The sequence below is a fragment of the Falco naumanni genome, chromosome 15 (genome assembly GCF_017639655.2).
Source record: "Falco naumanni isolate bFalNau1 chromosome 15, bFalNau1.pat, whole genome shotgun sequence".
In the NCBI taxonomy this organism is placed as follows: Eukaryota; Metazoa; Chordata; class Aves; order Falconiformes; family Falconidae; genus Falco; species Falco naumanni.
In genome coordinates, this window is record NC_054068.1 from 3,910,774 (window position 1) to 3,932,110 (window position 21,337).

Below are 21,337 nucleotides of genomic sequence, written 5' to 3' on the forward strand. Positions count from 1 at the left end.
ACAGAGAGTGATTTTCCCTTGCTCTCAGGATGGTTCAGGAAAGCATACATCTTATTCTTGATGGGGTAAAAGTTGACTTTTAATCCCTGGGTACGGGGCAGTTTTATTTATTTGTTTGTGGAACAGACTCCGCACATCTCAATCTCGCTCGGGCTCTACAGGGAATACTCCAGTCCCCAGGAGTAATCCCAAATAGCTCTTCTAAATACAACCCCGGCTCTGGCTGAACATTAAAGACAAGAGAAGCATTCATTCTGGGAAGGTTTTATTTCACAAATAATTCAGAAATCAAAAGAAAATGGAGGGGGGAAAAAAGATATTTTACAATTCTGCATTTAGAAAAAAAATTATAGTTTATAAACAAAACACACGGCCCCTCAAAAAACATGCAAAGGCACACAAAAATTTACAAGAAACTTTTACACATAGGAAGTAAAATACATCATTTTTCATAGAAAAAAAAAAAAAAAAAGCAAAAATTATGAACTGGCCCTAAATATTTTGACTGCACAACCAACCAACTGGAGACTCCTCAATCAGCCGTTGGCTGAACATCTTAAAATAAAGATACTCATGGAGCCAATGGACCTGACAGCACAGCGGCACCTGGGGAAGTGCCGTGCTTTGGTTGTCACACTGGTTGTGTTTTCTGGACATTTGGCTATGCTGGGCCAGATGCTCTGCAATGGCAGTGTCTGCGCTGGCAGTCTTGGTTTGAAAAATAAATTTATCGGAGAAGAACCACCAGGCAGCATCGGCTTTGCCAAGGTTTTAACCAGATGCTTCAGTAAGACTACACCTGGGTGCTTCAAGCCAGCACGTGCTTACTAATCTGCTGAGCTGGGGTCTAAGGAGGAACGGATCTGGTGATATTAAGATGTGCTGCATCTTTAAGCTGCATTGAAATATATTAGGCTGAGAAATGTTTCGGTATCAGAAATAAAATCAGTAAATATTTGGCTAAAAACTGGTACTGTCCCACCTATAATATGAATAGCTAGCACCCATGATTGCAAGTAATTGATACATCATGACTGCCTTGGAGGACCTGTTCACCCCTAATTCTGGTGGAGGTATGTTTAAATTAATAGCACCCAGGACCTCAACTAATATTTGTGTAGTAAAGTCACAATTTCTCTTTTGTACAACAAATATAAAAATAAACAGATACAGACTTAAATTAATATCGGTTTCCCAAAATCCAAACCAGTTGGCTGAAGATAAAAATACACAATTGTAACTTGAATGAAGCATTTTAGGATATTTCTGTTGGAATAATAATTCTTCCCTTGCCCCCCTTTCGTCAGGTAGATACATCCCAATCTGTTTGGATTTTTATGTGCCCACAATAATCCCCTGGACTTTTCTGCAAAAGTCCTTACATTTTTTTCCATCGTTTTGCAGCATACGCAATTATCATGGACAGCACGTCAGAGGTGGGATCCTATTAGCATGAAGGCATTGTATGTGCTCCTGCAGTCCCCGTGGAGAATACCTGACTGCATCTCTTACTCCTTCCAATTCAATAAATTGCACTGTGACTACCATCTGGCCCGTGATGGTCCTAGCCTCACGCTGCAGTATTTAATGGGCTTGAACCAGGCCACGTATAGCATAATTATTCACCGTGGGCAGACACAGGGAAGCCTTATCTCACTGCCAAGATCTCAAACGCTTCCAACCAGCAGCTTTTCTAAGATATGTTCCAGCTGTTTTGAACACCAATTTACCTAGTAAGTAAAAAAACAGTTCAGATTTCCTATCTAAAGCAAATACTGTACACCTTGGAAGATGATACTATAGAAACAAAGACGATGCGTAGAGTCATTTCTCTCTGTCCCCCCCCCAAAGGCAGGCTTTCTGTGCAGCACTTTCGGAGATGATGCAAAGCAGCTCCAATTTCATATTTTACAAAAGGTCTCTTTCCGAATTCAGATTTCACAGAATAACAAACTCCAACAGGGAGACCAACTGAATGAGAAATGTAATTTCCTTGCCGATTTCATGGTGTTTACAGAATTAAAGAAATGCTTAATCATATAGACAATTTTGGTTTGTGTTTCGAAACAGCTTGAACGTTTTTATATCTGTCTAAATTAAACCAAACATAGCCTGAGCGTAAGAGCAGCTATGAGACATCTGCCAAATAGAGGGAAATATTTTCCCGTTTGTAACACAATATTACAACCAAGTTACTGAGCAGGAGGACTATGCATTTACAAGAACCGAAGAACTTAAAAGTTTGCGTTGCCTTCTTATAACTAACGAAGTGACTGGGTGTCTGTGCATCAAAAGACAGACAGATTAATGTTTAGACCAAATCTAAGAATTCATTTCCAACATAAAGCAGAGAAGAATTTCCAACATAAAGCGAAGAAGAACACTCTCCCACCTTAAAGGAGGAGGTCAGGCTAGGCTCTTCTCTTGGCTCTGAAATGCATTTGGGTGCATGTGGAGGCATAAATAACAAAATAGGAAATACCATCATTACAACACCGACGGGTTTTGCAAAACACACCATTCCTGGATATCAGATGCTGACGGGCACCGCACTTACACGGAAAGTGGGGATCTCTTGGTTTCACAAATCGAAGGGGAAAAATTCATCTCGCCCAGTTTATGCCATCACTTTAAAGTCTCACAACTGCACCCACTGCGCAAAGAGCTGCACAAAGGTGAGGCGAACACGCTTCCTATGGGTGCAACCATTCCTAGCAGAAACAAGATTAACTTTACCACTACTGAACTACTACAGAGAAAACAACCAGCACTGCTGTATAAAACAATACACTGCATTTAACTGAAATTTTATTTGAAATGGCGTATAGTATAGGATGAGACATGCCAGCACAGGAGCCCCGGTTCACTGACTTCTCATAGGTTGCCAGACCAGCAAAATACCTGTGAATGTTTGACCAGCAAACACTGAACCTGCTATTTGGATTATCTGGTGGCCTCATTTTCTGCAGTGAGGATCTCTGCCACCGTTTCACACCCTACTCCAGTCCCCAAAACACCTTGATGTCCAGCCAACAAGAACGCCCTCTCCCCAAACACGACACCATCATTGTACAACGTAGCCTGGTGTGATGCCCCAGCAGCCTCACACAGGAGTGCTGGGGCATGCCAACTCGTTGGGAAAACCACCACATTTTCCCTTCTTTTGCACAGAAAACATCAAACATACACAAAACCACTCTATCAAAGCCCAGCGTCTCCCCAGAAGATGCAACTTTTAAAACAGTTTCTCATTTCAAAAGGGTCCAGTGCCTGGACAGTCGCTCACTTCTGATTCTGCTTAGCAATGCATGTCCTCATGCCCATCGCAGCAGAAGCTTCACACCCTAAAACGCCACCAAGGGCCAGGCCGAGATCCCTACGTCTGCTGTACATTGAGCCACCGCCGTTCTGTGTAGCACACCTCTTGTAAATTGAAAAGTTAGAACAGTTTATCACTGCTGAATGCCCCGAGAGAAACAAAAACACGAAACAGAAAGATACAACACTGAATGGGTGCGATGAGATGCAAACAGCTGAGTCAGAACCTGGTGTCTTTTTTTTTTTTTTTTCCTTTTTTTTTTTCCCTTTTTTTTTCTTTTTTTTTTTTTTTTCCTATTTTAATTCCCTGAAAGAGATTGGCAAGGAGGGTACGGTCAGAGCTGATGCCATCAGAGGAGCTTTCCTGTCTCTAGAGATCAACAGAGTGCTCTCCCAAAGAAACTTGCACCTTCCCTGGGAATTTACTGCTTCACAGCAAAAATTCGGAAAGCGTTTCCATTTGAAGGATTCTTCAAGCTGCAGAAAAAGAAAAAAAAAAAAATCATGAACCAAATGTTGGTGCCACAGGGCCCAAAGTTCAGCTACAGGCAACTTCAAATTTCTTTTGGGTGCACTGCTGTAGCACACTGCCTCTGGGCTGGTGTCGCCTTATCAGGAGCAGGAGAAAGGGACAGGATGAAAAAGAAGAGGCACAAATCCACAAGTTCACCTTTGTTCTATGTTTCCAGTCCAAATCTACAGTGCTAATGCCAACAAAAGGAGTTGGGAAGCAACAGCCTCTCCTACAGTGTAGCTTTTATCCAAGGAACACTGTGCTCCCTTATGCAGAGATTCAGGCATAAAGAGGAACATGTTTTCCTAAAAAACAGTTGTCAAATAGGTTGGCAGGTTCCCAGGGCCTGTCTGGCCCGTCTCCTGCTGCTGGCAATGGGAGCAGCCAGATCAGCTCGCATTAAATGACAATAAATACAAATATTCATTTTCAACCTGCAGAGCTGTCCCCACCAGCTCCAGTTCTGAGCTGCTGGGGCTGGCTGTGTCCATGGGGGCAAAAGGGGCTGTTTCTGTTACCAGCCCTTATTTCTTCAGCCCTGCTGGGCTGCAGAACCCCAGGAAAGGGGCAAAATGTCATATTCCTGCAAAATAAACATTCCAGAAGGGGCAAAGGCTCAGTAAATTTTAAAGGCAGCCTTTTCCCATACCTGTTTGGGTACGTCTCTTTACCAAAGGTTATTTCCAGTGTCCTCAAGGGTAAGGTTTTCACCTTGATCTTTGAAAAGCTATTTCACTCTCTGGTGAATCTCACAGTATGAAGGTGCTCCTTATTGCTGAGTGTAAAGAACACTCTGTAAATCTTCATGCTCATCCCCACTGTGAGAACGTCTTTGGTTTCCCTCACCTCCCAGATCAGCACCAGGCGCTCATATTGCATGTCACTGCTAGCAGTGGGGTTTATTCTTAGCGAGGGCAAAGTTTGCCCGCTGAGGAAGAAGTTGTCTGTTAGTGTAAAAGGTAAGGGAAAGCAAGACAGAGATAGAAGAAAACTCATACAGATAGGAGGTTTGACACTTAAATCCAATCTATCGAATTGCAAATCACAGAACTGCAAAACGCTGGCCCTGGTAGATCTCTACTAAAGCAGCCCGTATTTAATGCCTATAGATTTCCTGTTGTGGTCTTATTTTTGTTTTGTGAGATGCTCTACAGCATCCTGGATTATCCAGTATTAGAATAAAAACTTTTGGATTTCTTGTGGTAATCATAAAAGAGGAACTACATAGAGCAGACAGAGTTAGTAGTTAGTAGTGACCAAACTCCCCATAACAGTGGGAAATACTACATTTGCAAAGATAGCCCTGAGAAATTAGTACCATCACGCTGGTATCTGAAAAAAATACATCGTGGACTGAAACAGAAGTTTCAAATTAGAAAGGACTGAATGAGTTATGACTTGATCATTGCCATCATCCGGAGGTGTGGGATTTTGGAAGCACTGATCTACAACTATTCACTGAAAACAGCAAGGTTGGCCCAAAAGAAACTACAAAAAATTTACAAGGGTGACAAATCGACCTTCAAAAACTGTTTGATCATCTCTCAAGAGGTTCATTTACTTATGCTTCTGTCCTGGTTTCAGCTGGAAGAGTTAATATTCTTAACAGCTTCTTTTGAAGAGAATAGAGGCAATTTGTTAACAAATACAAGTGCATCCCACACCCCAGAACTGAATGGAAATCGCAATTATAATCCTCAAAATATGACCCGGCTGAAAGCTGCAAAAATACCCATGCTTATCTTTTAATGTGTTAGACACACACGACAAGATGTATTAATATGGACTCGTACTGTAATAAACCAAGACAAGGCTCAACCATCTTCCCTACCTTTCACACCGATCTGAAAGCAGCTCCTCAGCCGTGGCAGATAAGAGCAGGACAACACGCTCTATTTATTTGGGTCTCAAAATTCACAGTGACACTGTTAGGTCACATATTTCCAATTCACCAGCCTTTCTAGCTGATGTCTGCGGACTTTGACGCACATCTGAACACACAGCTGAGAATAAGAGGAAACTACAAAGGAAAAACATCCCACCTCTCAGACTGGACTCCATTCTTTAAGGAGCCAACATAATTTTTCTTCTTTTCCACAGGCATCACATCCACAAAACCACCTCTTTCATCTGGAATGACTCCTGCGTGCACTGCAGTTCTGCAGATACTGGAGCTCTGAAAAAACAGTTAATTATTTTTACTTATAAACTAGAAGTCTATGTTTTACATCTGGAGATTTCCTATCTCTGTAAGCACCAAGAAAAACCAACGATTTAAAAAAAAAAAAAAAAATTAAAAACATCCTGAAACAATTTTGTCCCTCTTACGGACAGACTAGGGATAAAAGATGTTGTGGACCAGATCTTGCAGGTATGCCATAAGCCCTGGCTATAAGACGATCCACCACCACCACAGAGGAGAAGCAGCCCTTCCACCATTCCCATCTGTGATGGAGCTGTACCTGGGAGATTTCCCAGGGCCAAAGCTGAGTGGAGGAAAACCTTCCAGCCAGTGCCTCTTGGGGCTGCACCACAGAAACCGCTGCAGTGAAACTCTTTGCTAGTGACCAGCCACCTCTGCAAAGTTTGTTCACTCCGTTGCTTGAAAAGGAGACACTTTTCCTGAAGGAAGGTGAACGATCTCCTATTATTCAGGACAGTTCACATCCTTCTTTCTAGGAAAAGCAGAAAGACTGCACCCGTTGAGCTGATGTAGCTTTTGGACAGGCATTATCCCGTAAGGCAACACCAAGCACGCAGGGAGATTAACATTTCTGAAAAGACTAAAGATTCTCGATTGCACATCGCGCCGTTACCCTGCTCTCCGAGATGTGCAGAGTCAGAGCTGCTGGAGGAACACAAAACACCAACAACTGATGACTAAGCTCCCAAAGCATCCAGAAAAGACAGCAAAAGCAGAGAAGGCTTACGCATAGTATAAATTTGGCCATCGAGTGGATTCTAGGGAATTTACATACAGCAAGGTGGAATAACAAAAAGCAAAAACCAGCTTTGCACAGGGACTGGCAGCCGGTGAAAAGCCCAACCCCATAAACTCCCTGATCACTAAAAACTGGAGTACCCCAAAACCAGTGACAAGGGCAAACATTCCCGCTGAGTACGTACGATAGGGATGGTGCCGTTTCATTCTAGCAGCCATATATGGCAGGTTTGCCTTGCCCCCTATATATTTATCACTTTGGATGGCCTATCTCTTGGCAGCCCTCTGGGTTTGGAGTGCCAGTTTGGTATTTTGCTTCTATATATGGCCAAGGGAGCCAGCGAACACTGCGCTTGGAAGATATGCTGTGAATTCACCCTAGCATGTGGTGGGAAATCTGTAAATCTAAAATAGGCTCATAAAATTAAACTGTCCTGAATCCATTTGCAACACTCTCCACTGGGAGACATCCTAAACTGTTCTTTTCAAGGCATTCCTGGGTTTTTCCAGGACTTGCTGTTCCGCTGCTTACTAAAAGCTTTGATCAACAGGCTTTTTTACTGCCTCACCCCCACTCTCCTCTAAGCACTCTGTTGGATTACAGCCCTCTTCTGTCCCAGGCCAGGCTTTGCTTTGATGAACTGATTGCAGAGCCTTTAGAAGATGAGACGTTACAAGAATAAGGCCTTCCCCTCAAATTCAGAAGTACGACAGCTGCACAGACAACGCAACCGCTTTCCATGGCACAGCCCCTCGGGATGCTCTGGGAGCGTTTCCTGATGCACTGGGAGGCACACACCATAACACGACAGTACTACAGTGGGGGCCATTAGCAACAGTCGGTGGCTATGAGTTTAATCACTCGTATTTTCCTCATTAGTATGGCTAGTTTAATCATTAAATTTGTATCTCCTGAGAGCTGAGCCATCCGACTTGATTTGCTCTGGTGATAAACACCTGCCTCTTTTTGCAGGTGATTTATCCTCCTCCAACCAACTGCCCCACAAGTGTGGATGAAAGACCTTATCTCAAGCACAGAGAGTTGTTTCTCTCCTAGCTCTGTAGGGCTTCGAGCAGGGATGGGGATGGGTTTCCCTTGCAGTCTTATGTCACACTAGGAGCCAGGCAGAGTGACAAATGACAAAAGTGTCTCATTAAACTTAAAAGCTCTTTTACAGCCTCGATGAAGACCCTTAGGTGTTCACACAGCTCCAGCATCACCCCAGAAATGGTCCTGCCCTCATTAGTAAGAGGTGAGGGTTTATTTCCTAGACACAATTACGTGCTCAAAGACCTTATTCTTTATTTATTTTCCTCCTCACTTACATGGCAGCGTAAAGAATTTCACTGCAATGTGCTACGAGGGAAAAGAGGCAACAAATTTTCTGTTCCCCAGCCAGTTGCTTCTGGCTCCTAATTTCAGCACTGAGAGGATGCTGGAGATGCTCTCCCTGTGCTGCTTCCATCTGCAAGCCCTGCATGATGGCAGCAAGTCTGTTCTCACCAAAAAGTAATGCCATTCAGTGGAAAGACCTAGGATTTGGTCATCAGCTTTTCCTGTAGCATATTTTCTTGCATTTTGTTCATTTACCCCAAAATTTAATGCTCCTTTATGTCCCTGTTCCATCATCTTACTAATTTCATTACAAACGATTCCCTGCACTGCTTTTTAAAGCAAAGCTTGTCAATATCTCTTTGTGCTTTAAGCCAAGAGGAGCACCCAGGAAATAATCTTATAAACACACAATCCAAGATAATTTTATAATGATGAGTAAAAAAAAAAACCCAAAAAACAATCAGAATGCATTTAAAGTGGGTAAAAACCCATTAACAAGAAATGCAGATAATGGCTCCTATGCCCCCTGAATAAAAATCAGAATTATCCCACAAAAACTGCCAATTCTTCACATTTCTTTGTTCTTCATGGCAAAACAAACTTCCACATGCCTGGCTGGGATGGTGTAAATGTGAATGCTACCTTGGGCCAGAAGCACAGTGAGTCACATCACTACACGGACTAGCCAAGTATTTTGCCATCACAGCTTGGACCATCGGCTCCTCACCTGCAAAAGCATTTAGCAAATCGGCCTTTTGGAGAAGGTGCTAAAAAGCCAGAGGGTACCTTGCAGGGAGTGCAAACTGGACATGGGCGAAATGCTTCATTTCCTTTTAGATAACGTATTTAAGATGACACAGTTGAAGCAGAAGTCGCCCCAGGGCCATGAAGGTGCCCCCCTAGACATGAAGCCAAAGAGCCCTCCCAGAAGACCAGCACTGGTCTCATGCAGCTGGTTGCTCACTTTAATTAATCCTCAGCGGTGGGCTCAGGTTAATTCACAGCATCCCCTCCTGGAGAGCATCCTGCACAGCCCATGCTCCCTGGGAGAAGCCTTTTCCCAAATTCTCCTTGCATGGCATGCGTGTTTCACTTGTCAGCTTTCCAGCCTGAGCATTTCTCAGCATCGGTCCCTCTTTGTAGTGATCCACTTTTGTATTAATCCAAAAATCCCCTTTGCAGCATGTTTCACAGCCACCTCAAACTTTTTTTTCCCCAGCTGGTTTCACCTGCTTTGCTACCAATCTCGCCCTCTCGTAAAAAACTAAATGCTTTCCTTATTACACTCACATCACCCTATTAGTACAGTCGTCCAGAAAAAGGTTAACCAAACCCTCTAGGAAGCGGCCAAATATTTTTATTTTTTTCTATTTTATTTTCCTCCCAAATGGCAGTACATGCCCTGGTTTATGAAACAATACCCAGGGGGTACAGGAGGAAATGGATTCATTGCAGGACACTAATCCTTTTGCGTCAGTACAAATCAGGAAACAACACCAGCCCGGGATGCTGGTCCTCACCTAATTCCCTTGTAATTGCAGGCCCCGTTCGGGGGTAACCTGAAGAAAATTTGTGCTCAGTAAAAGAGAGAAAACTATTTCCCATTTCCTGCGGGTCGGAGCACGCACGGAGGCAGGTACCGCGGGGCGGCAGCTGCCTGATGAATTTGCAGGTCTAGGCTAACCTGTTTGTGCAACTCTGCGTTTAGAAAACATTAGTCTCAAGTGAAATAAAAAATAGGGTGGTGGTTGTTTTTTTTTTTTTAAATTGCTTTCAAAATTACTCGTCCCAAATGATTGTACCATTTCTGCAGGATGTTTTTTCTCAGGAGTCTGCAAAGCTCCACGGTGAGCTCAAGCTGGGGGCCCTACAGTTTTGCCGGCTGCTTCCCCCAGGCCTCCAAAAAGCACGTTCCTACAGGCTACTCGCCCGCCAGGGAGCTGGCATTTCTAAACTCAACCTCTGATGGAAAAAAAAAAATATGAAAAAAGTGAGGGGAAAAAAAAAAAAAAAAGAAAAAAAGAGAAGGGAAAATAAAAAAGCACCCGCAAATGGAAAAACATTGAAACCCAGTTTTTAGAGGCCTAATATTAAGAGATTTCAAAAAAATGACTCTTTGCCTAGTTTTAGCATCAAGTCTCTGCTCATCCCCATGAGCAGGGTTTAGAAAAACAAACCAATAAACCCAGCTTGCATGCTTTCTTTCCACTGCTCTGCACTCTGTCCTGCCCGCTCAAAAACGCTGTTCAGCTCCCAGAAAGAGGAGGGCAGGGGAGGGGGGAGAAGGTCTATTTTTGCCAACTGTATAGTGTGACAGCGTGTAATGAAAGCCCTTGGTGCTCAGCTGTAGATCCCAAAACACTTTGCAGAGGTGGCCAGGCGCTACCGCGGTTTCACAGGCATCGCCCGTGTGGCACGGAGCGGTTGAGTGACCTGACCAAGTCCCCACGAGTAAGTCGGTGCCGGAGGGTGGAAGGGCTCCCCAAGCCCATTGGCCCCAGCCTGGTGGGGTAACTGCTGGTGCTGCTTCTTCCTTCATCTCCATCTACCCACCCCCACGTGGCAGTGACCACGGAGAGTCTGATTCTCTTCCCTCAACGGCGGTGTATGACCCCCGCCCTGTGACACAGATGTCACGACACGCAGGGTCACCGGGGGAAGGAGCGTACTCACATCTGCATAAACGTTTGTGCCAAACACCGGGGCCCAGTACGACGGCTCGTCTTTACAGTGGGCTGGACAATAAATCCTAGAAAACAATTTATTCATATTTATTCTCTATATCAAGGCTCAACAGGAAAGCAAGCTGCATTCTTGGGAGATTTCAAGTGCCTGCATCTGGTCTGCAGGTGGCAACAGCGAATTTAATTATTTGTTCCCCTCAGATGACTTTTGGTAGTTACTGCAGAACTGTAAATAGAGGCGTTCAGACCAGGAAAAGAGGGATTGGTCTTTTATGACATTTTCAAAGGGGAGGACCTGTATTTCTGCACAGCGCTGTGCACATAAGTATTTGCACATGGTTGTGGCCCCCTGCCCTGCCACGACTTACACCTGCACGACAAACTTCTTCCATGTTTTAAGGTGGAAAGGAAAACCACATCCAAAAAGCAGCAAGTGCAGCAGAACAAATTCAGAGTGCAAAGTCGCACGCTCATATATATAGGGGTGTGCTGAAATGGGATTGCGTAGCCTGATGTGTCACTGAAGCAGTCTGAGAACATAACACGAATTTTCTCTCACGATGCCAAGAAAAGCACGGTGGCTAGAGGAAACATGCCATTCCCAACCCCCTCCTCCAGTTCATCTGGTAAAATCAGCTCCGTCCCTGCTAGCCCTCAGGTGTGGGGACCTCAGCATCCTCTGTTAAGCTGGCCCTCCTCGGAGCTGAGCAGGTTTAAGGCGAACATAGAATCACTTAGGCTGGAAAAGACCTTTAAGATCATCAAGTCCAACCGTTGACCCAGAGCTGCCAAGCCCACCACTAACCCATGGCCCTGAGCGCCACATCTACACGTTTTTTAAACACTTCCGTGGATGGTGACTCTACCACCTCCCTGGGCAGCCTGTTCCAGTGCTTGACCACCCTTTCAATGAAGAAATATTTCCCAATGCCCCATCTAAACCTCCCCCGGTGCAACTTGCGGCCGTTTCCTCTTGTCCTGTCGCTTGTTACTTGGGAGAAGAGGCCGACCCCCTGCCCACAGCCCCTGCCGGGTGGCTGCGGAGACACCAGGTCTCTGAGCCTCCTCTCCAGGCTGACCCCCCCAGCTCCCCCAGCCGCTCCCCACAGCACTTGTGCCCCAGCCCCTGCCCGGCTCCAGGCACGCTCCAGCCCCTCTACGTCCCTCCTGGAGTGAGGGGGCCCAAAACATACATAAATGGGCTTGTGGTACCTTGGGCAATGGGTCACCGGCTTTTTGAACTGGCACAGCTCAGCTACTGTAGCATAGCAATCCAGCGTCTGCGCTGCGGAGATAAAGATGGAGAGGGACATTACTAGACCTACAGCTCAGGCAGCTGTGGAGAACACAAACCACAGTCACGCAACACATCTGGAGAGACCCATGTCCAGCTGAGGGCACAAGGAGGAAAGCTGCTCGCTCCTCTACCCATGGCATGCACCCAGGAGAGGGCTGACCAGCTCTCCAGCAGAAATCCTGCTCCCACACTACAATGTGGCCTTAAAAGTGTTACAGCTTGCAGAAGAAAAGTAGCTGATCCCTAAGACGATGGTTTTTTTCAACAGCTCCAGAAGTGGCACCCGAATACCTGACACCTATAGTTTTCCCTGAAAGTAGGTCAAGTGGATCTAATCAAAATGATGATTCTATGTATGAGAAGGAGGAATTATTCAAAGATATTCAGAAAGTGGAAACTGTTGAAAAAGCGGAACTCCACTGTATTTATTTACATGCTCACCACAAATATGATGGCTCGCTGCTAGAAACTGATCTCGTATGCATTATGTGTTTCATTATACTATCACACTATTATCTTAGGCACTATTTTTTTCAGGTTTTATACAGTGTTCACACTAGACTGAGGCTTTCATACAAGGATGCCTCAGCTTCCATCACTTTGCTATCAGCAGCCTGTGACACTGCAGCTGATGCCTGGACCCGGCCATGATCCACCACCAGGAGATGCTGCTGGAAATGGCCCATTATCACCTTTTTCTGAACCTTCCTCTTAGATCCCCACAGAAAAATGAGGTGGCTGGCGGTGGAATTGCCCATAGCAGGTGATGGATCACCACTCTAGGGCTTAGCTGTGGTACTGAACCATTTGATATGACCCCTTGAAATGAAAGAGCGCTGTAAGGAACGATGCTTTTCAAGTACCCCATTAGCAGCCAGAGTTTCTTCTCAACTTTTAAAACTTACTTGTGACTTTGGAAACCATGAATGCATTTGAAGGCTTATTTTTCCTGCAAAATAAGCAAACGAAAACATCTATTAAAAAAATAAGCTTACTTGAATCACTATGTCTACATATGAGTAACAAAGATGACCAAACATCTACTTATATTTAAAGCAAATACAAAAAACTTTTTCATGAAGGTAGTACCTAAAAGACTCCACACCGTTCCTGGTAGACTTCACAAAAGCTGGTGTCCTCCCCTTCCTTGTGATATCAACCAGTCCTCCTTTATTGTCCAGGATGCCGTAATGAATTGCAGCTCGACATATGCTTGATGACTGACAAGAGCACAAATGCAAATAGTATGTGAAATAAATCTCATTCACAGAGCCATGCTGACCGACCGCTGTGCGAAAAATGAAGAAGAAATGAAACCACCACCGAAGTGCCAAATGGAAAAGAAGCTGAGTACACTCCTTTGGAATCTGGTTGTTAAATCTTACTCTTCCAACACAGCCTTATTCTTTTTTTATTATCATTATTATTGTTATTTTAAGCGCTGCCTCACTGAATGGCAAGCTTTTTTTTAAATAACAAAACCATACATTTAGATACAATTTAGAAGAAAAGCAGCATTGGAAATTAATGACCGGTATGAAATATTTCCAGTTCTCAACAAAATATTCAAACCCAAAATATTTCTGCTGAAACCACTTGGAGGAGGTGGCTGTCTGCAGTCACAGAAGTTGCAGGGCAAAGATGTACCATGGGCGATGCAGTCACGCACCACCAGTGAGAACGGGGAGGGCAAACATGCTTTTCAATGAAAACCCTTTTATTTTCAAGTTTTCTTCACCCCAGAAGTAGTTTGATGGGAAAACAGTGTCATGCTTTATTTATAAACGATCTTGCTAATTCAAGATCCAGCAAATCAGCCCAAAATATGATTTGGTTACAACATTTAGCGGTGTTTTTCATCTCGAGTTTCTGTTCAGCATGACAGCTGCCCACACTACAGAAGAGATCTTTGTGAGAGCTGGCTGTTGATCCCCATCCCTCACTTGCCATGGGTTTCATTGCATATTAAGGGCATTCATGAGCAAGTCACGTCTGGAATCACTTTGCCTTTCCAGACTTCTTCCTTTTATCACCAAGACGAGGAAAATAGAGATCATCTTTATTAGTGCTATTTTACACACCACAACTGGGGAATCTGAAAAGCCAAATTACACTAGAATCGTTGGCATTTCCCATTTCTGTTATTACTGCTAACTCCCCACAAATTACATCTATGAGCTATTAAAAGGTACTTACACTTTCATAATAAAATGTTCCAAAGATCTTTGCCTTACTGTACAAGCAGCCAGCTGGGCACAAATACCTAGTAAAGATATATATCTTTGAGGGTGGCAAAAAAACAATTCAAGAAAAACAGACTTTGACTCTATTTCATTTAATAGTCATTCCATCCATTTCACGTAACTCTTCCATTTAAAAACAAGATTGCAAAATAGCTACTTTTTGAAACAGTTTCTCCACCCCTCCTTAAAAGCCTGACCAATATTTAGATTCTGTGGATTTGGTTTTTCTCCAAGTGATAAACTGTCCCATTCTTTGCAGAAACCTTAACCAGAAGTTCTTGACTGGCTGGGAGGGGACAAGCCATGAATTATTGGTCTGGCTTGGCCAGTGGCGGAGTGCTTAAAAAGGGCTCAAAAATTACTCTGCCAAAATGTATTAAATTATTTTGGACCCCTGAAACTGTGGGTCATCATGGCTGAATGAAATAAACTGAGTCACCTTATTTCTAGGCTTGGCTGAAGACTTTGTATTAAGAGAAATTAAGGCTGGTTTGTTTGTTTGTTTGTTTTTAAAAAAAAAAAAAAAAAAAAAGAGACCTGTCTAGGTAGTCACAAAAAATACATAGTATAGCCTCTCTCATATTTGCAAGTAGTGCATCATTTTTAGGCCACTTTTTCCTGCAGAGCTCCAAGAAGTATCAGTAAAATGCTACCTGTTGCATGTTGAGCCTCTGCATTTGTCTCTCATCTTGGTTTCACAGGTAATGACTTGTGCTGGGGAGAAAACAATAAAATAAATCAATAGTTGTAAAAGGAAAGAGACTGCCACAGTCTGCTTTCGGGCTATGGAGATGTGCAACCACCATGCATCTTTCCTGGAGGTCTTTGGTGCAGCAAGATTAAAATTTTATCAGAGCCCAGCCCAGCCCAGCCTGGAGCGGTTTGTGCCTCTTTAGCCCTTCACCTGCGACAGGTGTCTTTGGAAATATTAGCAAGGAAGAAAGATCTGACAGCTGAAGGCTTTGATTTACAGCCTGAGGTCTGCAGCCAGAGCTCTCATTCTCCATTTAATTACAGACTCTCAAGATGCTGGTAGATAAAGTTGAAAAGGATGCGTTGGCTTGCCTCGCCTTGTTGTCACAGTAAGTCTCTTTTAATTAGCAGCAGTTAGAAAACGGAGGAAGTACTTCCAGCTCCACAAATAACTTCAGAAATCTTCCCAAGCAAGAAATAAAAAGGAAATGAACTAAACCCCCCCAAAAAGCTGCGAAGGGGGTAACTGTTGAGGGCTGAGTATTTTAAATGGGAAATACATTGATTGCTGATGGGGGACCTTTGATTCATTGATACTTCCTTGAGATGGTTTAAAAGGTCAAATAACTATTGCAGTCTGACGTGCAGAAGTGGCTTTTGAAAGCTTTGCTCCCTGCTTCTGCTATAATTAAGTGAATTTTTGCCCAGATTACCTCCCCCTCCCCTCAAACGTCCCCCCAGTTACTTTTTTCCTGAGCCTCCTCAGCGCTTTCCACACCTTTCCCCATGGATGTACTTTAAAACTTATAGGACCTGAGAAAGAAAGGAGCTGTCTTACTCATGTAGGAGTCTAGGACGGTTTTCACAGCTTTGCTGGGCTTGCTTTCTGGAGGGTAGAACTGCACCGGTTTTTGCTCCGCGACCTGTGAAATCTCCACTTCATTGGTCTCGTCCGTCTCAGTGATGATGGGATCCTCGTAACGGTAACCTTGTTAGAAGTGGGGATTAAAAATCATTACAGTGTGTTCGCACTGACGGGGAACTTGGAGAGGTTCATATTTTGAGAGAGGTGATTTAGTTTGACAAGGATTTGCTTTTAAATAGTTGGAAGCTCAAAAATGGCCATTAAATGTAGCACAGGGCTATCGCCAGGGCAGGTGCTGGGAGGGGAGACTGCCCCTCCCCCGCTCCCCTGCACACAAAGTGGCACGTATAGCATCGTACACTAAAGGTTTGAAATGATCCCCACTGATGAGTGCAAGGAAGCGTTGATATTTTTTCTTGTTTCCCATACAGGTCTTTCTGGAGGAAAACACAGATCTGCTGGAGGGCACGCAGAGAGGACTCCAGTATTTGTGAAGGTGGCTGAAACCTTTTCTCCTCCCGCCCGGGTTTGCTTCCCCAACCCACCCCACGAGCAGGGCTTCGGCCAAGCCTCCACCGAAGCTCAGGTCCTGCTACAGCCCGATCCTGGCTTCACCGCCGGCGGTGGGTTTACCCCCGGCTTTACCTCCGCCGGAGAACAAGCTGCCGCCTGCTCTTGCAGCTGGGCAAAGGGATTTGGGAAACGGTGCCGGCAAAACTCATTCCGCTTGTCCGGCCCTACCCAAAACCCCTGCACCGCTCTCATCCTTGGCCACAAGGAACGATGCAAGCAAAGGGGTGATGGATGGTGGCTCCGAGAGGGCTCTCTCCCTCTTGCTGTGCCACCGGGGCATCCCTTCCCCTCTCCCCGCCGCAGCCCACAGGCACCCTGGGGTCCTCCCCCCAGACCCCGCAGGCTAAAAATGATAAAAGCAATTCTGCGGCAAAGCAAGCCTCTGCTTTGGGCAAGTCTCCAGGGAAGCTGCCTGCTTCTGAGAACCCAGCTCTCCGTGAAGCAGAACACATGGGAGAAGGAAAACACCTTCAGTGCACGGCCCCAGAAAACGCTGCGCGCCGGGGGGACAGCGCTGCTTCACCGGCCCTTTCAGCATTCACCAGGTTTTCCACTCCATTGACCTCTATTCTGAGAAAACTCCACAGGTCAGGAAAAACCGTCCACGATCCCCTCCTGTCCTCCAAGAGACACAAATTGCTGTGTTCGTTTCGCAGCCATGAAAACCAAGGTGGGGAGAGAGGGAAACGCTCCATCCCTGGCCCCCAAAGGAGCGGGGCAGGCGGCCAAGCTCTGCCCACCCACGTCGCCGCTGGTAAGCGCCGGAGAACATTCCCTTCCCAAACAAACCCCTCGAGGACGGGATCGCTCCTGCCTGCAGCCTGCCAGCACTCAAAATCCCGCCGGAGCTCCCGAGCCAAACCCACGTAAGCTCGGAGCAGCTTCCCCCATCCGAGCGCTCGCTCTCATTTTCACTGCAGAAAACGCACCCAATCCAAGCTCCACGTTTTAGGCAGTTCAGCGCCTTTCGGATCCAGCAGCGGCCACCGATTTACTGCGTGTCACGGTGTCGAAATATTAAGGAATGCTGATTAAAAGGTGCATAAAGCTGCGGCTGCTTCTAATCAAAAGTTTCCAGGCCTAAGTTTGCTCCAGCCTTTTCCCCAGCCCCGGCGGGTGCCCCCTGAGCCCCCCAGCACGCACCTTTATAGCAGAGGTTGTTCTGGCAGCCTCCTCCGTAGCTCGGCGGGCACTCGGAGCAGGGGCGGCCGGTCTTGTACGGGGCTTCTCCGATCCAGTTGCCCCTGCAAGCACAGGAGCCAGGCGCACCCGTCACACACCCACACACCCATCCAAGCCCCCGGCACTAAAGCAACGGGGAGAACGGGTGTCTCTGCTGTGCTCGCCCTGGGCTGTAGATGGGAAAGGCAGCCTGTCCCGGCTCTTTCCATCCCCGACCCCAGCAGTAGCTCAGCGCCAGCTTCCCGCTTGCCTTCACCTCTCAGAGCCACCAGGCTCCCACCATCTTGTGCAACACCCCCCGGCAGCTGCATTGGGACAGGCTGCAGCGCAGCTTTTACCATTTAAAAGCAGCCTCATTTTCCATCTGGAACCTTTTCCAAACAGGAAAACCACCAGAAATACATGGACCCTCGTGCCAGATCATCTGGGAACCAGAGCAGCACCCCGCATTCCCTCCTCACCCAGCCTGGCCACCCTCGCGTCCCCAGTTTTGCCTCCGAGGCTGCAGAAACATCATCCTGGCCCAGAGCAACCAAGCAAAGACTGAACAACCAGCCCAGGAGAGCCTTGTAAGAGAAAAGTTCCTCCCTGTTTCGCCTCCAAGATGAGATTTTTTTAGGGGTTTACCTAAATGAACGGCATGCAACAATCACTTTTACATTAGACTCCAATAGATACACTGCGATCTTAGGTAAACAGGAGTAAACCAATGGATTGCTGCATTTTCCTCAAGAAACTACCCGGAAAAACAGCCCCTTCTGGCACTCCGTGCTGCTTGAGGGGCTTGAGGGGCTGCGAAGGCTGGAGGAGCCGGAGCTCAGCCCGTGGCCCAAACCCTGGGGGTGTTGCTCTGTCAGCTGTCTCCACCTACAAGGCCAGCTGAGGACAGTGCGCGCTGATGCCAGCGAGAAAAGATTAAGCAGAAACTGCAGGAATAGACTATTTTTCCATCCAGCAGCCTGAATGGACGACATGCAAACAGCCCAGCCGGCTGCAGGAGCTCCACGGGAGATGGTGATTCCTTCTGAGGAGCAGGTTGTTAAATCCCACCAAACCACAAGCGGAACGTGCTCGGTGTCCAGCGTGGGGAGAGGGGCTTAGGCAGCCCCCCCCAGCGCTCTGCCGGGGTGGCACTGCCAGCTCTACACCCGCACGGCTGCCTTCCCCCGCATCATTCTGCCCGGGGATCTCCAGCAGCCAGATGCTCTCCAGGCCACTCAAATACAGTGATTTCCCTGTTTTGCTTTGGTTTTACATTTTAAATTGCCAAGGACTTGGAGCAGGAATGTTTCCCCTATTAGCCATTAAAGCAAAAATATTAATTGTCCATTGTCAGGTAGAAAGCTCCTCCTAGATGTAGTAGCCAAGAAAGATGATTTTCCTTTTGAAATTTAATCAAACCATTGAGCCAGCTGAATCTTGAGCGATGCAGTAATTTCACTTGTCTTTTTTTAAGCCACAGGGAGCTCATCAGGTCTGGGATTTATCTCCTCGCAGCTCCTCGCCTCTCTCCCACCAGCGGCTGCCGCAGGGCTGGCTTTGCGGTGTGCTTAAACCAGCAGCTTTTGCAGGGAGGGGACCGCAAATGCATCACGGCACGGCAGCTTACCTGGCCGGTAGAGAGGCTGCTGCTGCTGCCGGAGCGTTATTCACCCCCACCCATCCCCTCCCACCCCCGCCGGCAGCCCAGCCAGCTCCATCCTGGCCATCTCCCGCTCTCCTTCCCATGGCAGGAACATCAAAGCTCCAGCCTGGCCCCAGCCCCTCGTTCGGTTTTCCAGGCAATGCTCAGAAGTCTTGAACCAGCTCTGTGCTGCCGTCTAAAGCGAAAATTTCAAGCCACAACCACCAGTCTAGACTGCCTGAAATCACTTCCCCAGATCCCGGGCTAGCGGAGCAACCTGCCAGTTGCAGGAAAGCTGGAGCGAGCCCGGCTTATCTGCCTTACTTTGGCGAGTAGTTGCAGACCAGGTAGACGGCGTTCTCCCAGATCTCTCCCCAGACGTTCATCTGCTTGCAGACGTTCACGGCGCAGCCGATCTTGTTCGTCGTGGCCCAGACTATCTGCAAGTGCGACGCAGTTATTAAAATCGGCAAAGTACTGCGCCGCGGGCACGCACTGCAGTGACAGCGGGGACACGGGGGGTGCGGGGGGTGCAGGTACAAGGGCCTTTCGTCTCCCTTACCTGGGTGTAATGCGTGCACATAGAGCCAGTACATTTGTCTGGGCACCAGGGGTTGCACTCGTGAGGATATGGGTATGTGTAATCTTTAACCTCATCATACCAAGACTGGACATGGAAAGCTGGAGACCGATACCTGAAGGAGCAAAGAAAGTTTAAAATCACAAAGTTCTGGTAGAAGTTTGCAAAGAGCATCTGTAGCCTCCTGCCATTGTTGTAAGCTCAGATTTTTTTAACGCAAGTTTTGCTAATTTTTTATGTAACAGTTTCTTAAGGCAAGTTCCATTCATTGAGAAGGCGTTGCTTAAAGACCCCAGTAACATGGCCTAATGGGCAGCAAAGAAATCTCATTGAAAATATTAAAGATGATTGTTTTTCCCTAAGATTCACAGCCCGCTCTGACTCTGTATTATTTATAGGTTTGACATGTTCTTCAAGTGCCGCTGACCTGAAATGTCCTCTTGACTTTTTCCACAGAACTACAAAAAACTTCTAGTGGGGCAGAAAAGTTGTATTTTGGAAGTAAAACAGAAGTTAAGGTTTGCCGAACACCTTAAACCGAAAGCCATCGTGCACCTATTTTACCACCGGGCAATTAGTCAAATCTGGAAGCCCACTAGCAGTTCATACTGTAAGACCGTTGAAAGCCAGTGGGCTTTTGCACCCCCACATCACGCCTGGAGCTGGTGCACACGCACCCCACCTTCCGTTGCAGCAGTGCCCCCCCGCAGCCAGCCCCCGCGCAGGCTGCGGGCGCTTGGTGCAAGCTCTGCACCAGCTGCTGCAGCCCGCGGCAGCGCTGGTGCCACTCGGGCCGTCTGCAGGAGCACTGGTGATGCTAAAACTACCGATAGAAACTCGTACGCATTTTGCGTGCTACGTACACAGCCAGCAAAGGGAGTAATCTGCAAAGTGTGTGTCAAAGCAGAGCAGCGCTTCGAACCCGCTGCTTTTTATTGCTTTCAACAGCTCACACGAAGCAAGCGGCCAGAAACACGGGTGATATCATTACCAACTGGAGTTTGTTCTTTCAGCCAACTCTTCATTAAAAATCATTCATTAGAAGTATTTTAAAAACATTAATCTCATGATGTCATTAAGCGAATACTTTCCGAATCCTATTTTACAGGAGAGGAAATTGAGGCAATCAAGTTATGGCCCGTTCCTGAAAAAGCTGAGATATATCTGCTTTCTTTTTCCCTTCAGCGACTGCAAAGGGAGCAAGATTGGATCTACCTCCATCAGTAATCCACGGCCATCTCGAACGTTTGTAGGAGAGCCAAGAACAGCATGATCTTTTGACTTTGTTTCCAATGTATTAACCACCGTACTTTCCAATCATTATTTAATTCTGCCAACAAAAACAGGCCCAATTTTTATATTGGGCTAATTTCACACCAGCAAATTTCCATCGCTTTCGACCAAGTCCTACCTGATTTACAACAAACATAACTGCATTTCCACCCATTAGGGCTCCTGAGCACGTACAAAATGTTTGCTGCGTAAAG

General features: G+C 46.3%; 1 protein-coding gene across 3 annotated transcripts in view; it reads right to left on the bottom strand.

Annotated features, from left to right (window-relative positions):
• Nucleotides 1–309: 309 nt before the first annotated feature.
• The window catches only part of CRISPLD2 (cysteine rich secretory protein LCCL domain containing 2), a 35,630-nt gene continuing 14,602 nt past the window's right edge, over nt 310–21,337 (bottom strand). For all 3 annotated transcript variants that reach the window (XM_040615517.1, XM_040615516.1, XM_040615515.1), the window contains 12 exons: nt 19,833–19,965; nt 19,595–19,710; nt 17,608–17,708; nt 15,865–16,014; nt 14,987–15,047; nt 14,287–14,353; nt 13,180–13,310; nt 12,996–13,039; nt 12,006–12,078; nt 10,783–10,858; nt 5,875–6,008; nt 310–3,795 (listed from right to left, as the gene is read on the bottom strand). In XM_040615517.1, coding sequence (XP_040471451.1) covers nt 3,741–3,795; nt 5,875–6,008; nt 10,783–10,858; nt 12,006–12,078; nt 12,996–13,039; nt 13,180–13,310; nt 14,287–14,353; nt 14,987–15,047; nt 15,865–16,014; nt 17,608–17,708; nt 19,595–19,710; nt 19,833–19,965 — 1,141 coding nt within the window. In that variant the 3' untranslated portion in view covers nt 310–3,740. The remainder of the gene's footprint in view (nt 3,796–5,874; nt 6,009–10,782; nt 10,859–12,005; nt 12,079–12,995; nt 13,040–13,179; nt 13,311–14,286; nt 14,354–14,986; nt 15,048–15,864; nt 16,015–17,607; nt 17,709–19,594; nt 19,711–19,832; nt 19,966–21,337) is intronic.